The sequence below is a fragment of the Sphaerodactylus townsendi genome, linkage group LG08 (assembly GCF_021028975.2).
Source record: "Sphaerodactylus townsendi isolate TG3544 linkage group LG08, MPM_Stown_v2.3, whole genome shotgun sequence".
NCBI lineage: Eukaryota > Metazoa > Chordata > Lepidosauria > Squamata > Sphaerodactylidae > Sphaerodactylus > Sphaerodactylus townsendi.
The window spans coordinates 10,211,201-10,233,966 of record NC_059432.1 but is presented as its reverse complement, the minus strand read 5'-3'; the positions used below and the strand labels follow the sequence as shown (position 1 = coordinate 10,233,966).

The 22,766-nt window shown below is 46.2% G+C and overlaps 1 protein-coding gene across 1 annotated transcript in view; it reads right to left on the bottom strand.

The window, feature by feature from the left end:
- Positions 1-22,766, bottom strand: part of RET (ret proto-oncogene) — a 90,885-nt gene that overhangs the window by 43,011 nt on the left and 25,108 nt on the right. Inside the window, exons 6-11 of the mRNA XM_048506854.1 lie at positions 22,296-22,495; positions 16,957-17,215; positions 15,545-15,670; positions 12,263-12,373; positions 7,982-8,095; positions 4,224-4,477 (exon numbers count right to left, since the gene is read on the bottom strand). Coding sequence (XP_048362811.1) covers positions 4,224-4,477; positions 7,982-8,095; positions 12,263-12,373; positions 15,545-15,670; positions 16,957-17,215; positions 22,296-22,495 — 1,064 coding nt within the window. The remainder of the gene's footprint in view (positions 1-4,223; positions 4,478-7,981; positions 8,096-12,262; positions 12,374-15,544; positions 15,671-16,956; positions 17,216-22,295; positions 22,496-22,766) is intronic.

Genomic DNA, 22,766 nt, shown 5'->3' with positions numbered 1-22,766 from the left:
TATATTCCCCCTTTCTCTCCTGTAAGGAGACTCAAAGGGGCTTACAATCTCCTTGCCCTTCCCCCCTCACAACAAACACCCTGTGAGGTAGGTGGGGCTGAGAGAGCTCCGAGAAGCTGTGACTAGCCCCAGGTCACCCAGCTGGCATGTGTGGGAGTGTACAGGCTAATCTGAATTCCCCAGATAAGCCCCCACAGCTCAGGCGGCAGAGCTGGGAATCAAACCCAGTTCCTCCAGATTAGATACACGAGCTCTTACCCTCCTATGCCACTGCTGCTCCCCCGATAAGCCTCCACAGCTCAAATGGCAGAATAGGGAATCAATCTCGGTTCCTCTAGATTAGAATGCACCTGCTCTTAACCACTTCGCCACTGCTGCTCCCAAGGAATGTGTTGCTGTAGATCTGGAGTGAAATGGCAGTCAGACTCGCTGCCACGGGGAGAAAATGGGCTTGGGGGACTTGTGAAATGGCAAGCGCTTGGACAACCAGCCTACTAGGTGCTGGGAAAAAATGTACAACAAGGCAGGCTGGCATATGCTTCCTGGAATGGCAAATGGTGGCGGAAGCTAAAGTGAATGAGTAAAAGGGAGGAAATTAAAGACTCTTTTGCCTGCTGTGTTCGCACAGGACTGCCTTCAGGATTTTGCAAAAAGATTGCTAGTTTAGAGAAAAATTCAATGGGCCTGTGTCGTTTTGCACAAAGTTCTTCCTCAAAACACTCTATAATGTCCTGAATATGTTATATTTGTGCCGTGCGGAATCCACCAGGGGGGACCGGAAGCAGCATTCAACAGAGGTCTTCCCTCTTCCTTTTTATCCTCAGCAACAATCCTGCGAGGTAGGTCAGACCGAGAAAGAGTGGCTGTCCCAAGATCACTTAACTAGCTTCTGTGCCACACCGCAGTTCTGAATTCTGGACTCCCGGAGCACGGGATGATACTCTTAACTACTACACCAGTGATGGCGAACCTATGGCACGGGTGCCAAAGGTGGCACTCGGAGCCCTCTCTGTGGGCACGCACATATAGAGTTCGTCATGTGGGGCTGGAAAATAACCCCCCCCCCCCACACACACACACACATCTAGGCTGGCCTGGGGCACTGAGCATGATGTGTGCGCACCGCGGTGAGCAGGGAGGACTCAGCTGGCGGGCCTGGTGTTTGTGCTCTGGGTGGCTGCTGCCCGGGGGCGGGGGCGCAAAGCGGGCAGAGATGCTAGAGAGACACAGAGCGGTGCGTGCGGGACTTGCTGGATCCTACCACAGGCTGGCCCCTGCTCGAGCGGGTGGGGCGGAGGAAGAAGGAGCCAACCTTTTTTTCTAAACTAAAACCTCAGCATTCAGGTTAAATTGCTGGGTTGGCACTTTGCAATAAATAAGTGGGGCTTGGGTGGCAATTTGGGCACTCGGTCTCAAAAAGGTTCGCCATCACTGTACTACACCTTGCTGGCTTCATACTACATATAGCAGCTTCATGAGAACACAAGTAACAGTCTGGCCATAACTAAAGATTTAGGCTCCATTCCTGCTTATTCATCACCTTAATGGGGATACACATGCACATAATTTCAGTAGAGATGAGGTAAGCGTCATGTGAATGATTCAGGCAGGGATGAGCACGCATATGGCTGCTCACGCATAAGGACGGCCTCTGTTGGGGTGAAGTAATAGAAGATTCTAGTTGGGGTGGGTATTATGAACAGGGAGATGCTAAGTTCAGTTCCCCTGGCTGCCTTCCCTCCTCCTCACACACTTTTACCCATATAAAAAAAACCTATTTCAAAACTCCTCAGGTATTTTGCCTAACTCTAAAATGTGCTTGACCTTTTCCTTTGGATGAAGTTCTGGCCATAACTCTAGTGTTGCTCCTCTATGTCCATTTAGCAAGCAACTTTGTTAGCAAGGGTGTTGCCTCATCTGAATGTCAGAGACATTCAGAGAAGAAGAAGACACATAAACAAACTATCTCAGACCGTGGTATCTTCCTCCTCAGAGGTTTGCCAGAGCAAACAATCTGAAGGCCAACAACTAAGTATGACAATCTCCTTTTCCCTTCCTCTCCCCACAACAGACACCTTATGAGGTAGGTGGAGCTGAAAGAGTTATGAGAGAACTGTGACTAGCCCAAGGTCACCCAGCAGGAATGTCGCAACGGAGAGATGAAAAAACAAAACAAAACAGAAAAGAAAGCCCACGACCCTGAAAAGTTTAATTTTTAAAAACATTTATTAACTATTTAATTCCCAAATGATGAACTAAGTATGACAATCTCCTTTTCCCTTCCTCTCCCCACAACAGACACCTTATGAGGTAGGTGGGGCTGAAAGAGTTCTGAGAGAACTGTGACTAGCCCAAGGTCACCCAGCAGGAATGTCGCAACGGAGAGATGAAAAAACAAAACAAAACAAAAAAGAAAGCCTACGACCCTGAAAAGTTTAATTTTAAAAAACATTTATTAACTATTTAATTCCCAAATGATGAAATGTGCGGAATTTGTTGGGAGAGCTGTAGAAAATTGAGTTTTAAATTGGTGTGTGATACTTATTGGTGACTCACAAGGACAAAGTTCCTTTGGTGTGCACTCACATGAGCACACTTAAGAACTCTCGCTTTTGAATGATCATTAAAACATATTGGTATCACTTTAGATATAAACTTGCTTTAAGAATGGAAGGGTTGGGACACTGGCCTGGATTTTTCTACTTGAAGTTGTCAGTCCATGTCAACAAAGAAAATCTTCTTGTGACTTATGACTCAACAGTGAACCCATAAACAGAAAGGGACTGAACCATTTCCTGTGGAAACTGGAGGTGGAAAGAACTGTCAAAGTAGGGCTACGGTGCTGTGCCTGCTCTCCCAGGCACAGCTCATTGCACCAAATACTTCCAAGTAAATGTCGTGAGCACGTATCAAAAACAGCTTTGGTGTGGCGAATATTACTCAGCGTGAGGATGCCAAACTTACTGATTGATTGACTGACTGATTGATTTGATTTTTCATACCGCCCAACCCCGAAGGGCTCTGGGTGCTTTTCTGTACATTTTTTTTACATGTTACATGACTCTTGAGTACCTCCTAAAGACCAAAGGTGACTGTTGCTTGGATATTGTTATTATTCATTTCTAAACTTAATGTTAAGAGGTGTGCGGAGTCTACAGAATGACACAATTGTAGGACGAGTTTGGATTTATACCCCGCCTTTCTCTCCTGGAAGAAGAAGAAGAAGAAGAAGAAGAAGAAGAAGAAGAAGAAGAAGAAGAAGAAGAAGAAGAAGAAGAAGAAGAAGAAGAAGAAGAAGAAGAAGAAGAAGAAGAAGAAGAAGAAGAAGAAGAAGAAGAAGAAGAAGAAGAAGAAGAAGAAGAAGAAGAAGAAGAGGAGGAGGAGGAGGAGGAGGAGGAGGAGGAGGAGGAGTTTGGATTTATATCCCCCCTTTCTCTCCTGTAGGAGATTCAAAGGGGCTTACAATCTCCTTGCCCTTCCCCCCTCACAACAAACACCCTGTGAGGTAGGTGGGGCTGAGAGAGCTCCGAAAAGCTGTGACTAGCCCAAGGTCACCCAGCTGGCATGTGTGGGAGTGCACAGGCTAACCTCGTTCCCCAGGTAAGCCTCCACAGCTCAAGCGACAGAGCAGGGAATCAAACCCAGTTCCTCCAGATTAGAGTACACCTGCTCTGAACCACTACACCTCCGTTGCTCCTCAAGGTGGCTTATAAACTTATTTTCCTTTCCTCTCCCCACAACAGACACCTTATGAGGTAGGTGGGGCTGAAAGAGTTCTGAGAGAACTGTGACTAGCCCAAGGTCACCCAGCAGGCATGTCACAACGGAGAGATGAAAAACCAAAAAAAAAAAAAAAAAAAGCCCACGACCCTGAAAAGTTTACTTTTTTTTTTTACATTTATTAACTATTTAATTCCCAAATGATGAAATGTGCGGAATTTGTTGGAGAGCATTCAGGGGCTGTAGAAAATTGAGTTTTAAATTGGTGTGCGATACTTATTGGTGACTCACAAGGACACAGTTCCTTTGGTGTGCACTCACACGAGCACACTTAAGAACTCTTGCTTTTGAACGATCACGGCTCCAAATCATGTATGATTCTCAAGTTTCTCGTGCTGATGCTAAACGCCTTCCTGTCACATGATAAAGCGCCAACTTAGGCACTGACGAGATTCCTTCCACATTAAGCCACTATAAGCTGGAAAGACATGTTTTTTACTTACGGGTATTTTAAAGGCATCTACCGACCCTTGGTTCTCAGAGTCCATTGACGGCCGCCGGACATTGGTGGATGAGTAGCTGATAGGGTAGGACTGAGCCGGGCGCCGGAAGGTCATTTCGGCTGAGGCAATAGGCGGCTTGGGAGAATTCTTGTGGTAACGATGGATGAAGTAGGACGAAAGCAGCACCGAAATAATGAAGGAGAGAAGGATGCCCCCTGCGATCACGGTTTTGCACATGTCGTCACACAACGGCTCTGTTGACAAAGAGGAGTTTCATGAGGCCACAAAGTTCAATTTCTCACATTCCATGCCACGTCACATTCATATTCACAACACATCTGTACAGTCAAAGACGGGCAGCCCGATCCAAGGGGAAAGGATCGGCTCTTGAAGCCGGGGCAGTCCCACACCGGCACGTATGCCCACCCCACCAGCATAAGTGGCACTTATGCCAGCAGGGAGGGCAAACATAAAGGCAGGCCCCAGTCAGACTAAACCTGGTGCCAGCACAGTTGGGGGCAGGTTAGGGGCATTCCCAGGAGTGAAGTCAACCTCAGTTGGCTTCCACTGGACTTTTGGCCCACAAACATCCCTGCTACAGGGTGGAATAAGTGCATTTCACCGTATGAGGGATTCTCTAGTGGCTGGGGACTTTTGTTCTTTTCACTGCCTCCCTACGCCGCCTGGATCCCCTCTGTGGCATGGCAGCTGAATTGGAAACAACTGTCCCTGGCCACCACAGACCTCTGAGTTGGGCTGAAACACTAAAGCAACCTAGTGGGAGATTTACAGTACCATCCCAAGCAGCTTCACACCCTTCTAAGTCCACTAAATCGACTCACTCACGAGACTTACAAGAGCAAAATATCTGGACTGACAAGACATCCACTTCAATTACCTCAGAAAAGTATCCCTCAGATACTGAAGGATTCCACACCACTCCCTCAGATCACAAGGTTTTTAATGATCCATGCCAAGGGTCCTCAATCTTTTTGAAATTGTGGGCATCCTAGAAATTCTGACATAGTAGGGTAGGCAGTCACAAAATGGCTGCCAAAGCAAGTGAAGCCAACCACAAAATGGCAGCCACAGTTTACCTTCGGTCACACCATGAAGATTGTCGTGCTGTGGAGGTCGATGCTGTCAAAGCAATGTTTTCAAATAACCGCACAGCCTATCAAATCTCCAAAGTTCAAGCTTGGCTGGGCAGACCACTTGGCCCCATCCACCTTCTTAAAATAGCCGGTAAGAACCAGGAAAGGTGTTGGTGGGAGCCTGGGTACTCACAGGTACCATACTAGGGACACAGGAGCATGCTATGAGACCATGGGGCTTTCCCCACTTACCTTCTGCTGTGCGCTACTCCGGGAAAGTAGCGCGGGGTCCAGTGGCACTCCCCACTTGCAAGGGCGGCAACCACGCAGCCGCCCCGACGCTGCCGCTCTTGCACCACCTCAGCGCGCGTCATTCCTGGCGCTGAAGAAACTGCACCTTTTGATGACCCCGCGCAGAGCGCAGAGCGCGGGGTCGTGGGGAATCCCGAGAGCGCGCCAGGAATGACGCGCGCTGAGGGGGCGCGAGAGCGGTGCGCAGCAGAAGGTGAGTGGGGAAAGCCCCCAGATAAGATAAAGATGGAGAGGGGGCATCTGAAGTTAATTCTTGTCTTCATTTTTTTGTAAAGGAAGACTGCAGGATAGATGTCTTACACTGTGAAACTGGGAGACCAAGCTGATTACATGTCTGAATTGGAAACGACTAGTATTTTCTTCTCAAGGAGAAAGGATAAACCATTCAGTGTGAGTATCAGAAGACATCACTCGCATAAAACAAGTCAACAGCCCAGGGACCTGTTGGTTGTATTTATTGTTCAGCGCATTTAGATTCATCGTTCAACATGACAGGTTAATTCGCTCTACAATGTACTTTTTGCCCTGCTGTGACAATATTTATATCTCTTTGGTGGCATGTTTATAGTCATTGTCCGGGATGACATGTTCTTTCAGTCTGTCTGTACTTCTTGTAATAGTTGACCCTGTTACATTGCTATTTTATTATTATTTGCTTTTAGTTGGACCCCTTCTTCTGTGGTTGTTTTGATCACAACCACAACAGAAACTGCAGAGTAGATTTGGGGGATTTTTAAAAACGGCTTCTTGCTCATGGACAAGCAGGTGGGATTTTGCATTAACAAACTTTTTGATGCTTGCTGCTTGCCCCCTCTTATAGTTGAAGACAGCATTTGGGGCACAGTTTGGAGTATTTGGCCTCACCAAGACATACTGAGGCTAACAATCTCACCCCTGTTTTAGGGATAACTTTTATGAGCCATTAGTGATATCAACCTTGTATTTCAGGAATTTTAAGAGACGTGGCTGCTTGCTTGTCCATGTGACAAACACTATGTAAATGTTGGCATCTTTTTTTCTCCCGAATTTCTCAAGAACGCCTAGAGATTTTCCTTCATTTGGACTAAAGTTGTCAAGCCTTTTATTGATTCACAGAGATATGAATCGGAGATGCAGAGTTGGCTCTAGGGTCAGTGGGTCCCTGCTTATGAGCATGAAGCTGCCTGCAAAGCATGAATGTTGGTGTCTGAACTCTAGGCATCTAACAGCAATTGACTTCTCTACAGAGTTGGAAAAAAGTATTACATAATTCTAAATATCTGTAAAGTGTTAAATTTGCTCTGCAGAGTGGGAGAGTCAATGGTAGTTCTGGTTCCTAGGGGACATTGACCTCGAGCAAATGTATTGCAGCTCTATAAGACACCCTGCCTGCTTTGTATATGGGATTTGTTTAGGGAGTCCCCCAACGCAAATGCTGAGTGGGATTTTACGTGACTGAGAGAGAAACGGCAACAATGGCTTGTGAACCATTTCCCTTATTTCTATGAAGAATTTGGCAGTGGTGGGGATGCCTAGTTGTATACACCTTTATTGTTTTCAAATGTGAAACTCTTTTTTGTTATCCTTTTGTAATGAGATGCGGTTCATTTTCTGTTTCTGAAACATTAAAGGGAGAAATTATTATGACTAAAGTTGTCAAAACCTGAAGAACTTCTGAAAGGAGTGAACAGGTTTTTCCACACGCACAACTTAACTCCCGATTTCCTTGGCAAGCGATTCACTAGCGTCAGAATTGGTTTGGTCGTGATTTTTCTTTATATCTGCCCTACCTCTGAATCTCCACAGTAGTGGTTAGTTTATTTTCTTCAGCAAGCCTTCAATAATGAGGATTTTCCACAGAGGGGGTACCATCATTGGTGGCAGCATAGTAAAAAAAACCCTTAAAAATTTATTTATTTATTTATTAAACTTATAGGCCGCCTCATCCCCAAAGGGCTCGAGGCGGCTCACAATATGGCTGTTCCCCAAAAAGGCATTAAAATAGTGCTATAGCACTAGGCCAGCCGACCATAGCTGTGCCAGGGGGTGCTGAGGACTCCTCAGATGAGGAACTTGACACTGGTATCACATCCTTTCCTCAGCCACCAGCAGAGGCACCAGAAGAAAGTGAGACCATCCACGCAGGTCCAAACTCAGAGCCGCCGCCAGGCACAAGCACAGAAGATTCTCAGCCTTCCAGCGCCAGACCGGATGCAGGGACGCCCTCTCTTCCTGAGCCCTGCGAGCAGCGCTGTGCAGTGACTTACACAGATAATACAAGAACATAAAAGCTTTCATCGATCCAAGATGAGAATGTTACAAAAGCACTGGAGCCTTTAGTACTGCTGCTGTACGAACAATCTTCAGACTCACCTTTTATATCGTCTTTCTCGCAATAACAATTTTCATCTGGGAAGCAGTAACAAATTCCATTCCCGGCCTTGATTCCAGTAGGACCTTTCTCGTGGCCGCCAACGATGTTGGTCTCTAAATGAAACACAGCTGTCAGCGAGCTCCATGCCAAAGACAGGGCCCAACCATTCACGACAATATGCTGTGCAGGCTTATCCTGGCGAGGATTTGAAAACTCGCTCGAGTTAAAGCAAGGGAAATAACCACAGGTGAGAAAATTGGCAAATGCTTCTGAGAGTCAGCGTTCAAGAAGAAGATGAAGAAGAGTTTGGATTTATATCCCCCCTTTCTCTCCTGCAGGAGACTCAAAGGGGCTGACAATCTCCTTGCCCTTCCCCCCTCACAACAAACACCCTGTGAGGTAGGTGGGGCTGAGAGAGCTCCGAGAAGCTGTGACTAGTCCAAGGTCACCCAGCTGGCATGTGTGGGAGTGGACAGGCTAACCTGAATTCCCCAGATAAGCCTCCACCGCTCAGGCGGCATAGCTGGGAATCAAACCCGGTTCCTCCAGATTAGATACATGAGCTCTTAACCTCCTACGCCACTGCTGACAGAACAAGAGCTTATTCTATGTGTTTTGCAAGATGATTAACATTTGAGCTGTGCCCTTTCAGGTTTCATGCTTCCCAGAGCTAGGGATAGAGATGTCAACGGGCACACTTCCGCACAAAGTGCTGATCTCTAGGGCTAGGTTCCTTGCTTTTTCTGCCCTGAACATCAGCAGTCTAATGAAATAGCACAACTGTCCAATGACACACGGAGGTTCAAAGTCAGGTGACCTTCTGAACAGCACGCAAAAGGTGCCAGGTTCAATTTCTGGCATCTCCAGTTAAAAAGGACTAGGCAGTAGGTGATGGAGAAGACCTTGACCTTGGATTCTGAAGAGCTGCTGCCATCTGAGTAGCAATACTGACTTTGATGGACCAAAGGTCTAATTCAGAGATACAGGATAGGTGACACCTGGCTTGACAACACCACATGTGAAAGGGATCTGGGAGTTTTAGGTCGATTCCGCACTTGCAGACCTAAGTTTGAGCTGCGTTCGACCTAAGTGCTCCGCACAACCACTGGGATCGACGTGGTTTTGTACCAGCTTCGCCCCGTGTAACGGTCAAATTTCTGACTCCAGTTGGGAACTACTACTTTTTCAGGGAACCACGCTCGAACTCAGCTCGATTCCAGTAAAGTGCGGAATCTCTGGTGCCAGGAGTCCCCCATTCAGCCAATCACAGCTGAGTGTTTCGGGCATGCGTACAGATGGCCAATCAAAAAAGGCCACCTTCGTCCCTCCTTTCCCGTGGCAGTTTTTTTAATAACGTGTGGGGGGATAGACGGAACATGGCCGTAGAACAGTAGCCAATCGGAACAGAGCGGCGAAGAGGCACAGGATAATTCCGCCCTCCGAGCTGGGATCAAGCTGGTTGCAGTGGGGAACAACAATGGCTTCGACCTAGGTCAGTACCCTTCTCAGGGAACTGGGTCGAACCTATTTTACTCGTGTGCGGAATCACCCTTAGTAGACCACAAACTGAACATGAGTCAGCAGTGTGATGGGGCAGCCAAGAAAGCCAATTTAATTCTGGGGTGTATCAATAGGAGTATAGTGTCAAGGTCAAGGGACGTAATTATACCTCTCTATTCTGCGCTGGTTACACCTCACCTGGAATATTGTGTACAGTTCTGGGCACTGCAATCCAAGAAGGATATTGACAAGCTGGAACGGGTCCAGAGGAGGGCAACCAAAATGGTAAAAGGTCTGGAATCCATGCCCTATGAGGAGAGACTTAGGGAGCTGGGGATGTTTAGTTTGGTGAAGAGACGGTTAAGAGGTGACATGATAGCCATGTTTAGATATTGAAGGGATGCCATGATGGCGAGGGGGCAAACTTGTTTTCTGCTGCTCCAAAGACTAGGATCAGTAGTAATGGGTTCAAGGTGAAGGAAAAGAGATTCCACCTAAACATCAGGAAAAACTTCCTGACAGGAAAGGGACGTTCGACAGTGGAATGCACTACCTCAGAGTGTGGTAGAGTCTCCTTCTTTGGAGGTTTTTAAAGGGAGTCTGGATGGCCATCTGTCAGGGGTGCTTTGATTGTGTGTTCCTGCATTGCAGGGGGTTGAACTTGATGGTCCTTGGGGTCTCTTCCAACTCTATGATTCTGTGAAATCTGGGCAGAATAGCATGCATATTTTCCCTCCCCCCTTATCTTGCCTCAAAAGAGGGGAGGAAATTGAGATCAGGGGGAAATGCATAATTCCCCAAAGACGTTTGCAATTGTCTGGATGGAAGAGGCGGGGAATCTCCAGTACCCTGCACTCAGCAACTTGGCAGGACAATAAGTAAATAAAATCAAAAAGTTAGACTTATTGCACAGTGAACCAGACAGACTAAGAGACAGAATGTCTAATGCTAGACTCTTGGGGGAAATCCCCCCCCCTCATGCCCTGGATTAGTAAGTTAGTCTTATTCCTAGTGAAATTCCTCACCTTAAAACAGCAATAATGATACCTAACAACACTCAGAGGCAAGGCAAGCAAATCCTGGTCATAACAGCATTATGTTATCTTCAAGCATTAAACTCATTTAGGCAGGGTAGGGTATTATTTAATACAACCACGCTTTTTCGGAACTAAAACTCACAGCACAGGTTGGCCTAATCTAATAATGGCTACTAAGAAAACCACTTATCTCAAGATGCAAACTTCATTATTAACATCGTGTTGCATCTACATCAATTCCAATCCTGCAACTGGAAAACTGAGAAATGGAAGAAGAGGAGTTTGGATTCATGCCCCACTTTTCTTGACTGTAAGAAGCCTCAAAACAGCTTAGGCTCCTTTCCCTTCCTCTCCCCATAACAGACACCTTGTAAGGTAGAAGAAGAAGAAGAAGAAGAAGAGTTTGGATTTATATCCCCCCTTTCTCTCCTGCAGGAGACTCAAAGGGGCTGACAATCTCCTTGCCCTTCCCCCCCTCACAACAAACACCCTGTGAGGTAGGTGGGGCTGAGAGAGCTCAGAAGAACTGTGACTAGCCCAAGGTCACCCAGCTGGCGTATGTGGGAGTGCACAGGCTAATCTGAATTCCCCAGATAAGCCTCCACAGCTCAGGCGGCAGAGCTGGGAATCAAACCCGGTTCCTCCAGATTAGATACACGAGCTCTTAACCTCCTACGCCACTGCTGCGTGGGGTGGGGCTGAGAGAGTTCTGAGAGAACTGTGACTGACCCAAGGTCATCTGGCAGGTTTCACAGGGAGGAGCGCGGGATCAAACCCAGTTCACCAGATTAGAGTCCACCCCCTGCCGGAGTTGTGGTTGGACACTTCGGCTGGCGGCAGAAAGTGCCATAAAATCACAGCCATCGTACGGGGACCCCAGAGGGGTTCTCAAGGCAAGAGAGCTTTAGAGGTGGTTTGTCATTACCTGCCCACCAAACAGTCTCCCATTCAAGGGATAACCAGAGTCAACCCTGCTTAGCTTCTGAGATCTGATAAAATCAAGCCAGCCGGGGCTAACCAGATTAGAACCAGGTAACCCCCCCTCCTCAACAAGAACATTCCAGGGATCAAATCTCTTCCACCCAACTAAAGGAGTTTCAAAGACTGCGGCCAATGGGATTATATCCATTTAAACCTCTACCGAAATAAGTTGTATACATAAACAATTAAAATGTGTACTGTGTACTCAAATCTATAGAGTCAGCATGTAAAAAAGGGAAATGGTACCCTGTTTCCCTGAATATAAGACATCCCCAGAAAATAAGATGTTGTAGAGGATTTGCTGAAGTGCGAAATATAAGGCATCCCCCAAAAGTAAGACATAGCAAAGTTTTTGTTTGGAAGCATGCCCGACAAACAGAACACAGAAAAATAAGACATCCCGTGAAAATAAGACATAGTGCATCTTTGAGAGCAAAAATTAATATAAAACACTGTCTTATTTTCGGGGAAACATGGTATAAAATAGATCAACGGGAACATACATTTTCTTCCTGGGATGATTACTGACTGCCTGATTCCCTGAAAGTGGCCACTGCTCCTATTCTGATAGTGGTCACGTGCTCCTGATAGCTGGCCCCAACCACCTATTTAGCTGCAGCATTCTGAATGGTCTTCAAGGGTAGCCTCAAGTACAATAGAGCATTGCAGTAGTCCAGCCCAGATATAACTGTGGATCACAGTAGCTAGTCCTGATTGAACCAGTAGTGTACAAGCAAATGTGGAAAGGGCTAGCTTACGTACTTGTGCAATCTTGAGGACAAATCCTTGTATCCTTCATCTCAACTGCATCGCATTTCCCATCTGGACATGTACTGATGCTTGGACTGCAAGTAGAATAGTTTGGAGTAATTCCTAAAGCAGAAAACAAGTTAAAGCAAGACCATTCCGCATCGCTTCTAGCACCTCCAGAAACTCTACAGTGCAAATGCGATCAATTTAAGCGTCACCCTAGATCAGTGGTTCTCAACCTGGGGGTCGGGACCCCTTTGGGGGTCGAACGACCCTTTCACAGGGGTCGCCTAAGACTCTCTGCATCAGTGTTCTCCATCTGTAAAATGGATAAATGTTAGGGTTGGGGGTCACCACAACATGAGGAACTGTATTAAAGGGTCGCGGCATTAGGAAGGTTGAGAACCGCTGCCCTAGATCATACAATAATTCGGCATACTAATTCCATGCAAGACAAAGAACAGACTGCAAATACTGAAGATTTATCAGCTTGCATAATTTTCTGCAGTTGAAAACTCTTTGCATACTCTTTAGGAGAGTTCCAGATTGATAATTGCATCGGTCTGTAGTGGCAAACCTCCACACTCAGGTAAACTGTGCTAGCCTTTCAGATGTCACTGATCACCTGTTTTCTTTTGGGGATATCGGTCTTGAACTACCACAGGACCATATCTGTGAATGGTACAATAAAAGAGTGGGATGAATGACTGACTGGCTATGATTGTTTGGTGGCCTTCAAGTCTCTGGTTCGCAGCCCCAGGGAAGGACAAAAGGAAAACTTTGTCCTCCTTTGCTCATTCAGGAGAATGGCCCAATTATTGGTAGGAAGGTCCAATAACTGTGCTCACATGTCTCGAGATGCTGGGCCTTTTGTGTTTTTTGTTGTTGCTCCTCCTTGCCTCTTTCCTGTCTGCAGCTTTATGTGTGCCTGTGTGTGTGTGCACGTGTGTGTAAACACACTGCAAATAGAACAAAACACTTTCCCAGGTGCATAAAGTGAACTCGAGGAATATATATATATATATTTACGAGCAATAAAGCCCATTGTGCAAAAAAACAACAGGCTCTAGAAAACTCATACCGATCTCTTCTGAACTCTCCCTTTAAATGTATTGTCGAAGGCTTTCACAGCCGGATTCAACTGGTTGTGGTGGGTCTCCCGGGCTGTGTGGCCGTGGTCTGGTAGATCTTGTTCCTAACGTTTCGCCTGCATCTGTGGCTGGCAACTTCAGAGGTGTATCACAGAGAGAAGTCTGTTACACACTGTGTCTAGTGACACACTGTTACACACACTAGACACAGTGTGTAACAGACTTCTCTCTGTGAGTCACCTCTGAAGATGCCAGTCACAGATGCAGGCGAAATGTCAGGAACGAGATCTACCAGACCACGGCCACACAGCCCGGAAAACCCACAACAACCACTCCCTTTAAAAACCAGTCATGCCCTGAACTGTAAACGGCAGTGCTTGCCCTTTGTACATTATGCGACATGCTGCTCCCCATCCCCCAGCTTGCAATGCTCTGAAAGCCAGTAAGCTATATAAAAAAAAGGTTATAACTGTATTAAAGGGCAGAGTGAGGAGGAGGGACGGAATGGGGTGAAAAGGAAATGTATTCTTTCTCATAAGGAAAAAGTTCCAAAGAGGTTTTCTCCCCAAACTTTGTGATCTTTATATTTTTTTTAAAAAAACCCTCCAGAAAACTTTTCAAAAAATGTTGCATCTCTGTAGCTCACAAAATTAATTCTGGGGTGGAGGGGATGCTAGGTTTAAAAAGAGGCACAATGTGGGAAGAGAGACACATGGCCATCGATGGAAGGGAACGGACGTGCCACAGTGATGGATAAGGGGAAAATTAAACATGAGCAAAAATTAACAAGACCTACAATCCACTCATGCGTTTATAATTCCAATACTAAAGCCAACCAGCTCTAATCAAAGCGACAATGACCGATGAAACTGGGCATCCATCATTTAAATCCAAATTCATTGCCTGCCATTGCAAACGTTATTATTATTATTATTTATTATTTATTCAATTTCTATACCGCCCGATCCCCAAAGGGCTCCGGGCGGTGAACAACATAATATATAAACAATAAGTAGGAGCAAATCCAATACAATACAAACATAGGCTCCGTCAATAAAACGTCTTAAAATACATAAAATACATAAAAACATTCATCCTGAATGTGGTATATTTATTTTAATTGTGCCTGTCTTCATTATATCCTTAGATCAGATGATAGATGATAACGTCATAGATGATATCATAAACAACACCGGTTGTCAAAAATATTTCCCATAATCCTGCACAAAATTTCACACAGGTTTTTTGTTTTGTTTTTTGGTGGGAGAAGTATACAAAAAGATCAGAGAAGCAATGAAAGAAATCTTCAATTGCTTGCCCGGCTGCAACTGGCCGAATATCACCTGCAACTGGCCGAATATCACCGAAAATCATCGAAATTGTAGTTGGAAAATGAAGAGCAGCGAAGGCTCGTCACAAGGAAAACAAGAAATTATTTCCTTTGACACCTGCGGAATAACAGGAAAACATGGGAGATTCTGTCTCCCTTCTTTTCAGGAATTCAGAATGAAATTCCTGTCAGTGGAGTCACTCTTTTGGTCGGATGCTGTACGCATCACGCATCTGACTCAAAGTAGTCAACTGGTACCAAAGTAGACTACTGGTACCAGTAGTCAACTCATACCTTAGAGATCGCATTACCCCATATGCCCCTACTCGGCCTCTGTGTTCGGCAGAGGCCAATTTGCTGGTGGTCCCTGGCCCCTCAATGATGCGGCTGGCCTCCACACAGGCCAGGGCCTTTACGGGCCAGGGCCTTTACGGCCTTTACGGCCCTGGCCCTGGCCTGGTGGAACACTCTTCCTCCAGCTGTCCGGGCCCTGCGGGACCTTGGTGAATTCCGCAGGGCCTGCAAGACTGAGTTGTTCCACCGGGCCTTTGGAGTGTCCAGTCGCTGAGTAGGGCGCCCCCCTTTGCTCCCTTATTTTTACAACTCCTAGGGAGGAGTCCGGCCGTTCCCTCTTTTTGGGGAGGTTTTTAATGAACTGGGTTATGGGACGCCTAGTTATTATTGTTTTGGCCACTGTTTTAATGGATTTTAATGGATTTTAGTAAATGTGGTCACTATTGTGATCCTTGTTATACCTTGTATATATATTGACACTGATGTGCACCGCCCAGAGCCCCTTGGGGATGGGGCGGTTTACAAATCTAAATAATAAATAAATAAAAACAAATAAATAAAATAAATATCCAAGCATACCTGTCCCGCTTCCCTTTCTCCATTCACACCTTCCCTTTAACACTCCGAGGCCCCCGCACTCCACACACTCGGCTCGAGACTTGCTTCTGGCACACGAGTCTAAGCATCCTTCGTCGTTAAGTATAACTGTGGAGAATCAGAAGACTGTTATCACCATCGGACAAGCATAAAAGAAATAGTATTGTCGAAGGCTTTCACGGCCGGAATCACTAGGGGTGTTGTGGGTTTTTCGGGTTGTATGGCCGAGTTCTAGTCGCATTTTTTCCTGACGTTTTGACTGCATCTGTGGCTGGCATCTTCAGAGGGTCTGATGGTAGTAAAGCAAGTGAAGTATGTATACCTGTGGAATGTCCAGGGTGGGAGAAAGAACCATTTGCATTAGTTAAAAGAGTTAAGCGTGCAATTTGCGAGTGCAATTTGCATGTGTTAAGTGGAATCCACCCATTTGAGCATATGTATGTAACACTGAAGGTGCATAATCAATTAGTGAGGGGATCTGCATAGCAGCTGCCTGGCATTTTAATCCATTTAGTTGCTTCCGGCAGAGAGACGTCCCCTCTCACTAGAAGACCCAGCCAGCCTTACTTTTTCCATCCAAGACTTCAGTGTTACATACATAGAGTTGATCTTCTTAAAAAAAAAACCCACAGGGATTCTTGGAGTATACCATGAATATGCAAGTCCAACTCCAGTGTGTTCAAATTCTCTTGGGGAGCACCTTCATTGGGGGCCACTTAAAATGGCAGCTCTTCATTTGCAACATCAAGTCTTACATCTGTGAAATACACCACAAAGAAGCCTTCGGCTGCCTTTCCTCAAACTGTAAGGACACTCAGCCCTCATAGCTGACGCCAGGTAGTGAATCATGAGAAATGAGGCAGAGACAGACAGGATGACACCAACAGGTACCTTTACTCCTAAAATAAGGCCAGCCACTCCCCCCCAGGAGTTCCTTTGCATCTGGCCCCAAGTACTGCCCCCAATCCCAAATCTACCTGCTCTTATTTGAGCAGGAGAAAGGAGCTGTTGCATGAAGCCATCTGAGTATAAGGAGACATTTTGAATGTTGCTCCCCACTGTCCAGAACCCATCTCACTAGAACCGTGGTGGCGAACCTTTGGCACTCCAGATGTTATGGACTACAATTCCCATCAGCCCCTGCCAGCATGGCCAATTGGCCATGCTGGCAGGGGCTGATGGGAATTGTAGTCCATAACATCTGGAGTGCCAAAGGTTCGCCACCACTGCACTAGAAGAACATAAGAACACAAGAACAAGCCAGCTGGATCAGACCAGAGTCCATCTAGTCCAGCACTCTGCTACCCGCAGTGGCCCACCAGGTGCCTTGGGGAGCTCACGTGCAGGAGGTGAAAGCAATGGGAAAGCAATGGGAAGAGCCACGCCAGACTTACTTTTTCCATCCACGACAACTGTGAGATAGGTGTGGGCTTCTTTCTTGCTCTGTTTTTCCACAGCTAGGACAGGGTACTGGACTTCTTTGCATTCGGGTCTTCGCAGCACGGTGGAATCGTTCACATACAGGAGTCCATACTTGTCTTCGTGGCTTTGCGCAATCTTCACCGCATAGCAGCTGATGTTTGGCGGTTGCAAGCTGTACACGACGTTGATGCCCCAAAACCTCATGCAGTTGTTGATGCAGATTTTTCCGATCTGGGCTCAAAAAAACACAAAACCCAACCAAAAAAGATTACCAAAGCAAAAAAAATGGAGTTGCGAGTCCCAGACAAACACATTAAAACCATGTATTAGAGGCTGTCAGTATCCCTGAGACTCTATGCCTGTGGTGGCGAACCTTTGGCACTCCAGATGTTATGGACTACAATTCCCATCAGCCCCTACCAGCATGGCCAATTGGGGCAGGGGTTGATGGGAATTGTAGTCCAAAACATCTGGAGTGCCAAAGGTTCGCCACCACTGCTATGCATACTATTTTACACAAACTTAGGGAGCTGGTAGATTGGTAAAAATTAATGTCTTGCAGTGACTAGCAATTTCTGAATCTTCACAGTTAGAGAACCCACATTGGGCTGTCTGGCACAGCAATCATGTTTCTGTTGTTCTGCCTGATTGTCCTAACCCAGGTTACCTCTCCGCTCTCCTTCCCATTCTAGCTCAAATGCTTCCCTCCTTCCCTTCCTCACACATAAACATGTTCCCGTTTTATCCACACTTTTCTCCCCAAAACATTACAATCAAATCATTCACTTTGAATGAAGAATACAAATTGCATCCCCTCCCCAAAATAAGCAAGACAGCTTCTGTGTATCTGCATGAGTTGTTTACCATACAATCATGTTTGGGTCTACGGACGGGCCCAGTCATATCTGCAAAAATAGTTCGTAATCTACTGGATCGTAATTTGCAGAAGTGGATCCAGTCTCCCGCTCCTCTGCGCAAAGCCTGCTGGTCGATCTTGGGCCTGTCACTTTTCTCTCTGGAATCTCTCAGCTCACGTGGGGGCAGGCAATGGCAAACCATTTAAAAAATTTTCTTGCTTTAAAAACACTAAAGGGTCACCATGTGACTTGAATGCAATTTCCACTTCCACATGATGATGATAACAATGATTCTATCTATCTATCTATCTGCCTGCCTGTCTGCCTGCCTGCCTGCCTGCCTGCCTATTTATTAGGCTTGTATACTGCCCTCCCCCGGAGGGCTCAGGGCGGTTCACAACATACATATACAACACAAATAAAAATGGATAAAGTCGGTACATTTAGTACCGGTTCTTATTAAAAAGCAGTGTTCAATTATGACATTTCATTATAAAACAACAACAGATGGCGTCCAACAGCTTAAAACTCCCCTAGTGGGGGGGACAGTAGGGCTCCCACGGTTAAAAAGGGGGGGCAGGGGGCGGACATCAGCGGCTGGCCTCCCCAAAAGCCCAGTGGAACATCTCAGTCTGACAGGCCCTGCGGAATTCATTAAGGTCCCGCAGGGCCCGGACAGCTGGAGGGAGAGCGTTCCACCAGGCAGGGGCCAGGGCTGTAAAAGCCCTGGCCCTAGTGGAAGCTAGCCGCATCATAGAGGGGCCGGGGACCACCAAATGCAGAGGTCGAGTTGGGACGTATGGGGCCAGACGGTCCCATAAATATGAGGGTCGCAGACCGCGTAAGGCCTTGAAGGTTAATACCAATACCTTGAAAATGATTCGGAATTCCACTGGGAGCCAGTGTAGGCGGCGTAACACAGGTAAGATGTGCTCTCTAATGGCACCTCCTGTGAGCAAACGAGCCGCCACATGCTGGACCAGTTTCAATTTCCGAGTCAGACGCAAGGGAAGGCCCGCGTAGAGCAAGTTGCAATAGTCTAATCTGGAGGTGACCGTTGCATGGATCACAGTGGCTAGATCCGCTCGGGAGAGGAAGGGGGCCAGTCGCCGGCCCTGACGGAGATGGAAAAACGCAACCCGGGTTACATGGGCCACCTGGGTCTCCATTGAAAGAGACGAATCCAGGTGGACCCCCAGGCTGCGAACGGGTCGGTGCCGATGAGACCCCCTCCCCCTCTGTGTTGTTGAACAGACCTGAAAATATCTCAAACAAGTCACACACATCCCTGTCTCTGCTGCCAAACGAAATGACCTGCATGAAATTAACCTCAACCCTCCCTCATCAAAATGGCAGACAGTAGCTGCAACTGAGCAAACATGGACCATACTTGACGCTTCACGGCTATTTAAGAGATAAATCTGATTTCAGCAAGGCTGTTGCCAAGCTGTAGTCCTGTTGATTCGCTCGTTTTGGTCGTCAAAACCGAGAAATGGCATCAGGGCAAAGGTTAATGGCTTCCTCACACTCCTGCGTTTTCCTCAGGGCTAAAGGCCGTTCAGCCTTCACTCAGGTTCCATTTGTGCTTTCCATAGTGCTGGCTAATCAAACCATATTATGCCTCATTTTTCAGGGGATGTGGAGTGCAGCCCCTTCCTCATGTTACTTTCAGCAGAGCTCATGTTTTTGTTGAGCAACCAGAGATTTATGATCGTGTCCTCATCTGATTTAATAGATTTCAGGCGGTATTATATTAGCGGCAGGAACTGTGCTATAATGGGCTGATAACTCACAAGTCGTTCAAAGCGAATGGCGAGGTGGGATATAAAGTAAGGGAAATAAAAGGGGATTGCACGAAGGTGCCGGTCACAATCCCCCCTGAGCTGGCTCTGGACTCCGACCTAGGCTGATAATACGCTGGTGCTCTGACCTGCAGTGAAGGTACATCTCCTTCACAGCAGAGTTCTGATTGCAAATGCACTCAAGCAGAAGTCACAGCCGATTCAGAAGCCCTGTGGTTCCTGAAAGTGGGCAAACCCCGATATTTTCCCTGCTTTGGGGTTTCTTCTCCTCTCCACCTTTCCCTGCCCACTACTTGGAGGCAATTCCAGGGAATTGGTAGCCATCTTTTTTTTAAAAAAACACACACAAATTAACAACAACGAGCTATCCCGACAGTGATGGCTTGATAACCGGGCGTTTGGAGGGGCCAGCCGCTGATGTGCGCCCTCCCCCCCCTTTTTTTACATTCTGGGCCTTTAATTTATGAGGCCTCAGCTCTCTGGGTTTGTTTCTTCCAGGGTGGGTTTATTATATTGTATGAAGTTTTATGCTGGACGCCGCTGTAGTTTTGTTTCATTCGCTGTTTTAACTGGGTTTTAATGTGAGTGTTTGGTTTTATGATGTTCACCGCCCAGAGCCCTTCGGGGGAGGGGCGGTATATAAAATTGATTATAAACAAACAAACAAACAATATAAAAAAACAACAACAATCTTGCGACAGATCGGGAGTGACCCAGAAGTGGGGGTAGGCAACTCGCAGAGCAGGCAGTGGGGCACTTCCTCGCATGTAAACAGAGAAACACGAGGTGACCCCGCTACAGAGTGAAGAGCCTCGAGGAAAGGGCTCCATGCATAATGGGACTTAGAGTTCTCTGAGGAGGTACTGGAGGAGCCAGAATCATGGTAGAGAAGGGGAGGAGGGAGGGGGCCCATCATCTGGTCATGGCTTACCCACCCTGAGAGGAGGGGAAGGGGTCCTGGCATCTGGTCCTGGCCCATCCACCCTGGGGGAAGGGGCAGCATCTGGTCATGTGCTAAAAACTGATACAGTGGAACCTCGGTCGCCGTTGGTAATCCGTCCAAAAAGAATCGATGAAAACCGAAACCGATGAAAACCGAGGCAAACTTTTCCATAGGAATCAATGTAAATCCAATCAATCCGTTCTAGGCACTCCAAAAAACATACCAAAACACACATTTTTTGGTGACTAAACATAGTGTTTAATGCTGAAAACAGTAACAAACAATAACACCAGGACCAGCTTCAGAGCCAGTGGACCAATGTCGCACCAGAAAGCTGACCAAAGAGGTCTGTTTCTGATGCCTCTTTAAGATTTGTATGAAATGGGGCAAGACATTGTCATTAAACAAGTTCCAGACACAGCCTGCAACAGCTTTGTCCGGGTGATTTTTCTCCACAAACCCCTGCACCTTACTGCAAATCGATGAAAACCGAGGCAAATCGATGAAAACCGAGACAAATTTTTCACTGAAAAAATCGATGAAAACCGAAACCGATGAAAACCGAAGGCAATGAAAACCGAGGTTCCACTGTATTTGTATATGCAAATCTCCTGCTGGATTGCCATTCATTTGAAATATCTCCCAATCACATCTTGTTTGCACAAAGGGGGATTTGCCAAAAGGGGAAATATACACTAGTAATGCTAGGACTGAAAAAATGAAGAGATACAGAAAGAAAAACAGGCTTCCTTTACCTTTCTGGGGTTTGTAAGGTTGAGCAGATATGGTTTAAACACCTCATACACTACCATCAAAACAGTTAAGTCATAGAAAAAACGTAAAAACCTGTCCAGCACAGTTAGGAGGCTGCCTGAACCTGCCACAAATAGTTAGGATGATCATAAAATATTGGCTGCATATACATTTTCTAGTGGGATCCAATAGCTATATTCCCTCTCTGTTATCAGATCACTTTATTTCAGAATGGTATACTTTGATCTTTAGAAAGGTTGAAGCTATTGGTTTCCCCTTGGAATCACTCCTTATGCTCACAAAGGTGGAAGCCTTCAGACTAGTTAAGAATAGGCTCTTGGATCTTGATTTTCATAATTTGACTCGTGCTGCCAAGACAACCTGTTCTCCGACTACATTATTACATCCCATGCGGTGGAATTATGGCAGCATATCTTCGATCTGCTGATTAATCCCACCCAGAGGAGAGCCTTGGCTACTGCAAGATGTAATGTGCTGCCATCAGCTCTGCTGGAGGGAAGATTTAAGAATATGGAACGTTCTAAAAGAGTTTGTTCATGTGATATGACTAAGGTTGAAACACTTGACCATTCTTTGTTTCTATGCCCTAAATACAATAAGATACGCATGAAATATGTGAATTCCATTTTCTTGCAATGTTCTCAGTGGCACGAGTGTTATAAGATACCCAATCTCCTGAACAGCTCTGAAGTGCTCTTTTGTGAAACTGTTGCAAATTTTATACTGGAAATTAGTAATTTTAACTGTATTTCTTAACCTTGTTTTGTTTTAAAATTTTGTCCTGTTTTATATGCCAATAAAGGCTTGTGTTGTGTTGTAGTTAGGATGAAGTTAGGCCACAAGAGGATATTTATTTCTACGGATACTCCTGCAAGGCGATTCAGTTCAAAAAGCTTCACTTTCAACAGCAGAACTGAAAAGGAAGTCATCCTTACTTGTGAAAAGTTGGCAGCATTTCTGTTCACTGTGAACTGGTACGTGGTATTTGGAAACTGGATGCTGACTGGAAGGATGGAGACGTTGAAATGGAGCATCAGGTATTTGTCCGGGCCCTGGTATTCCGTGTCATTAACCACAACATCTAGCTGGAAGGAGCGGTTCTCAGTAATGGAAACAACTTTATTTAAGACCAGTTCTGCAAAAGAGAAAGAAAGATTCCATTTGTAGTAAGCACAGTGGGGAACGAGGCTCTTCGGGGAAAGCAAATGAGGGATGGAGAGAGACACCCGATGGACAGAAAAAGTAGGACAAACGAAGAGAAAACGCACATTAGTCAAGGAAGCGGTTAGCACGGAAACTGAGATGGGGATTCACAGCTGAGTATGTGCGTCAAGGAGGGACAAAATCCCTTTGACGGCTGACAGCGATCTGGTTCAGTCTTGAAACATAGATGCCAGGACTGAAAA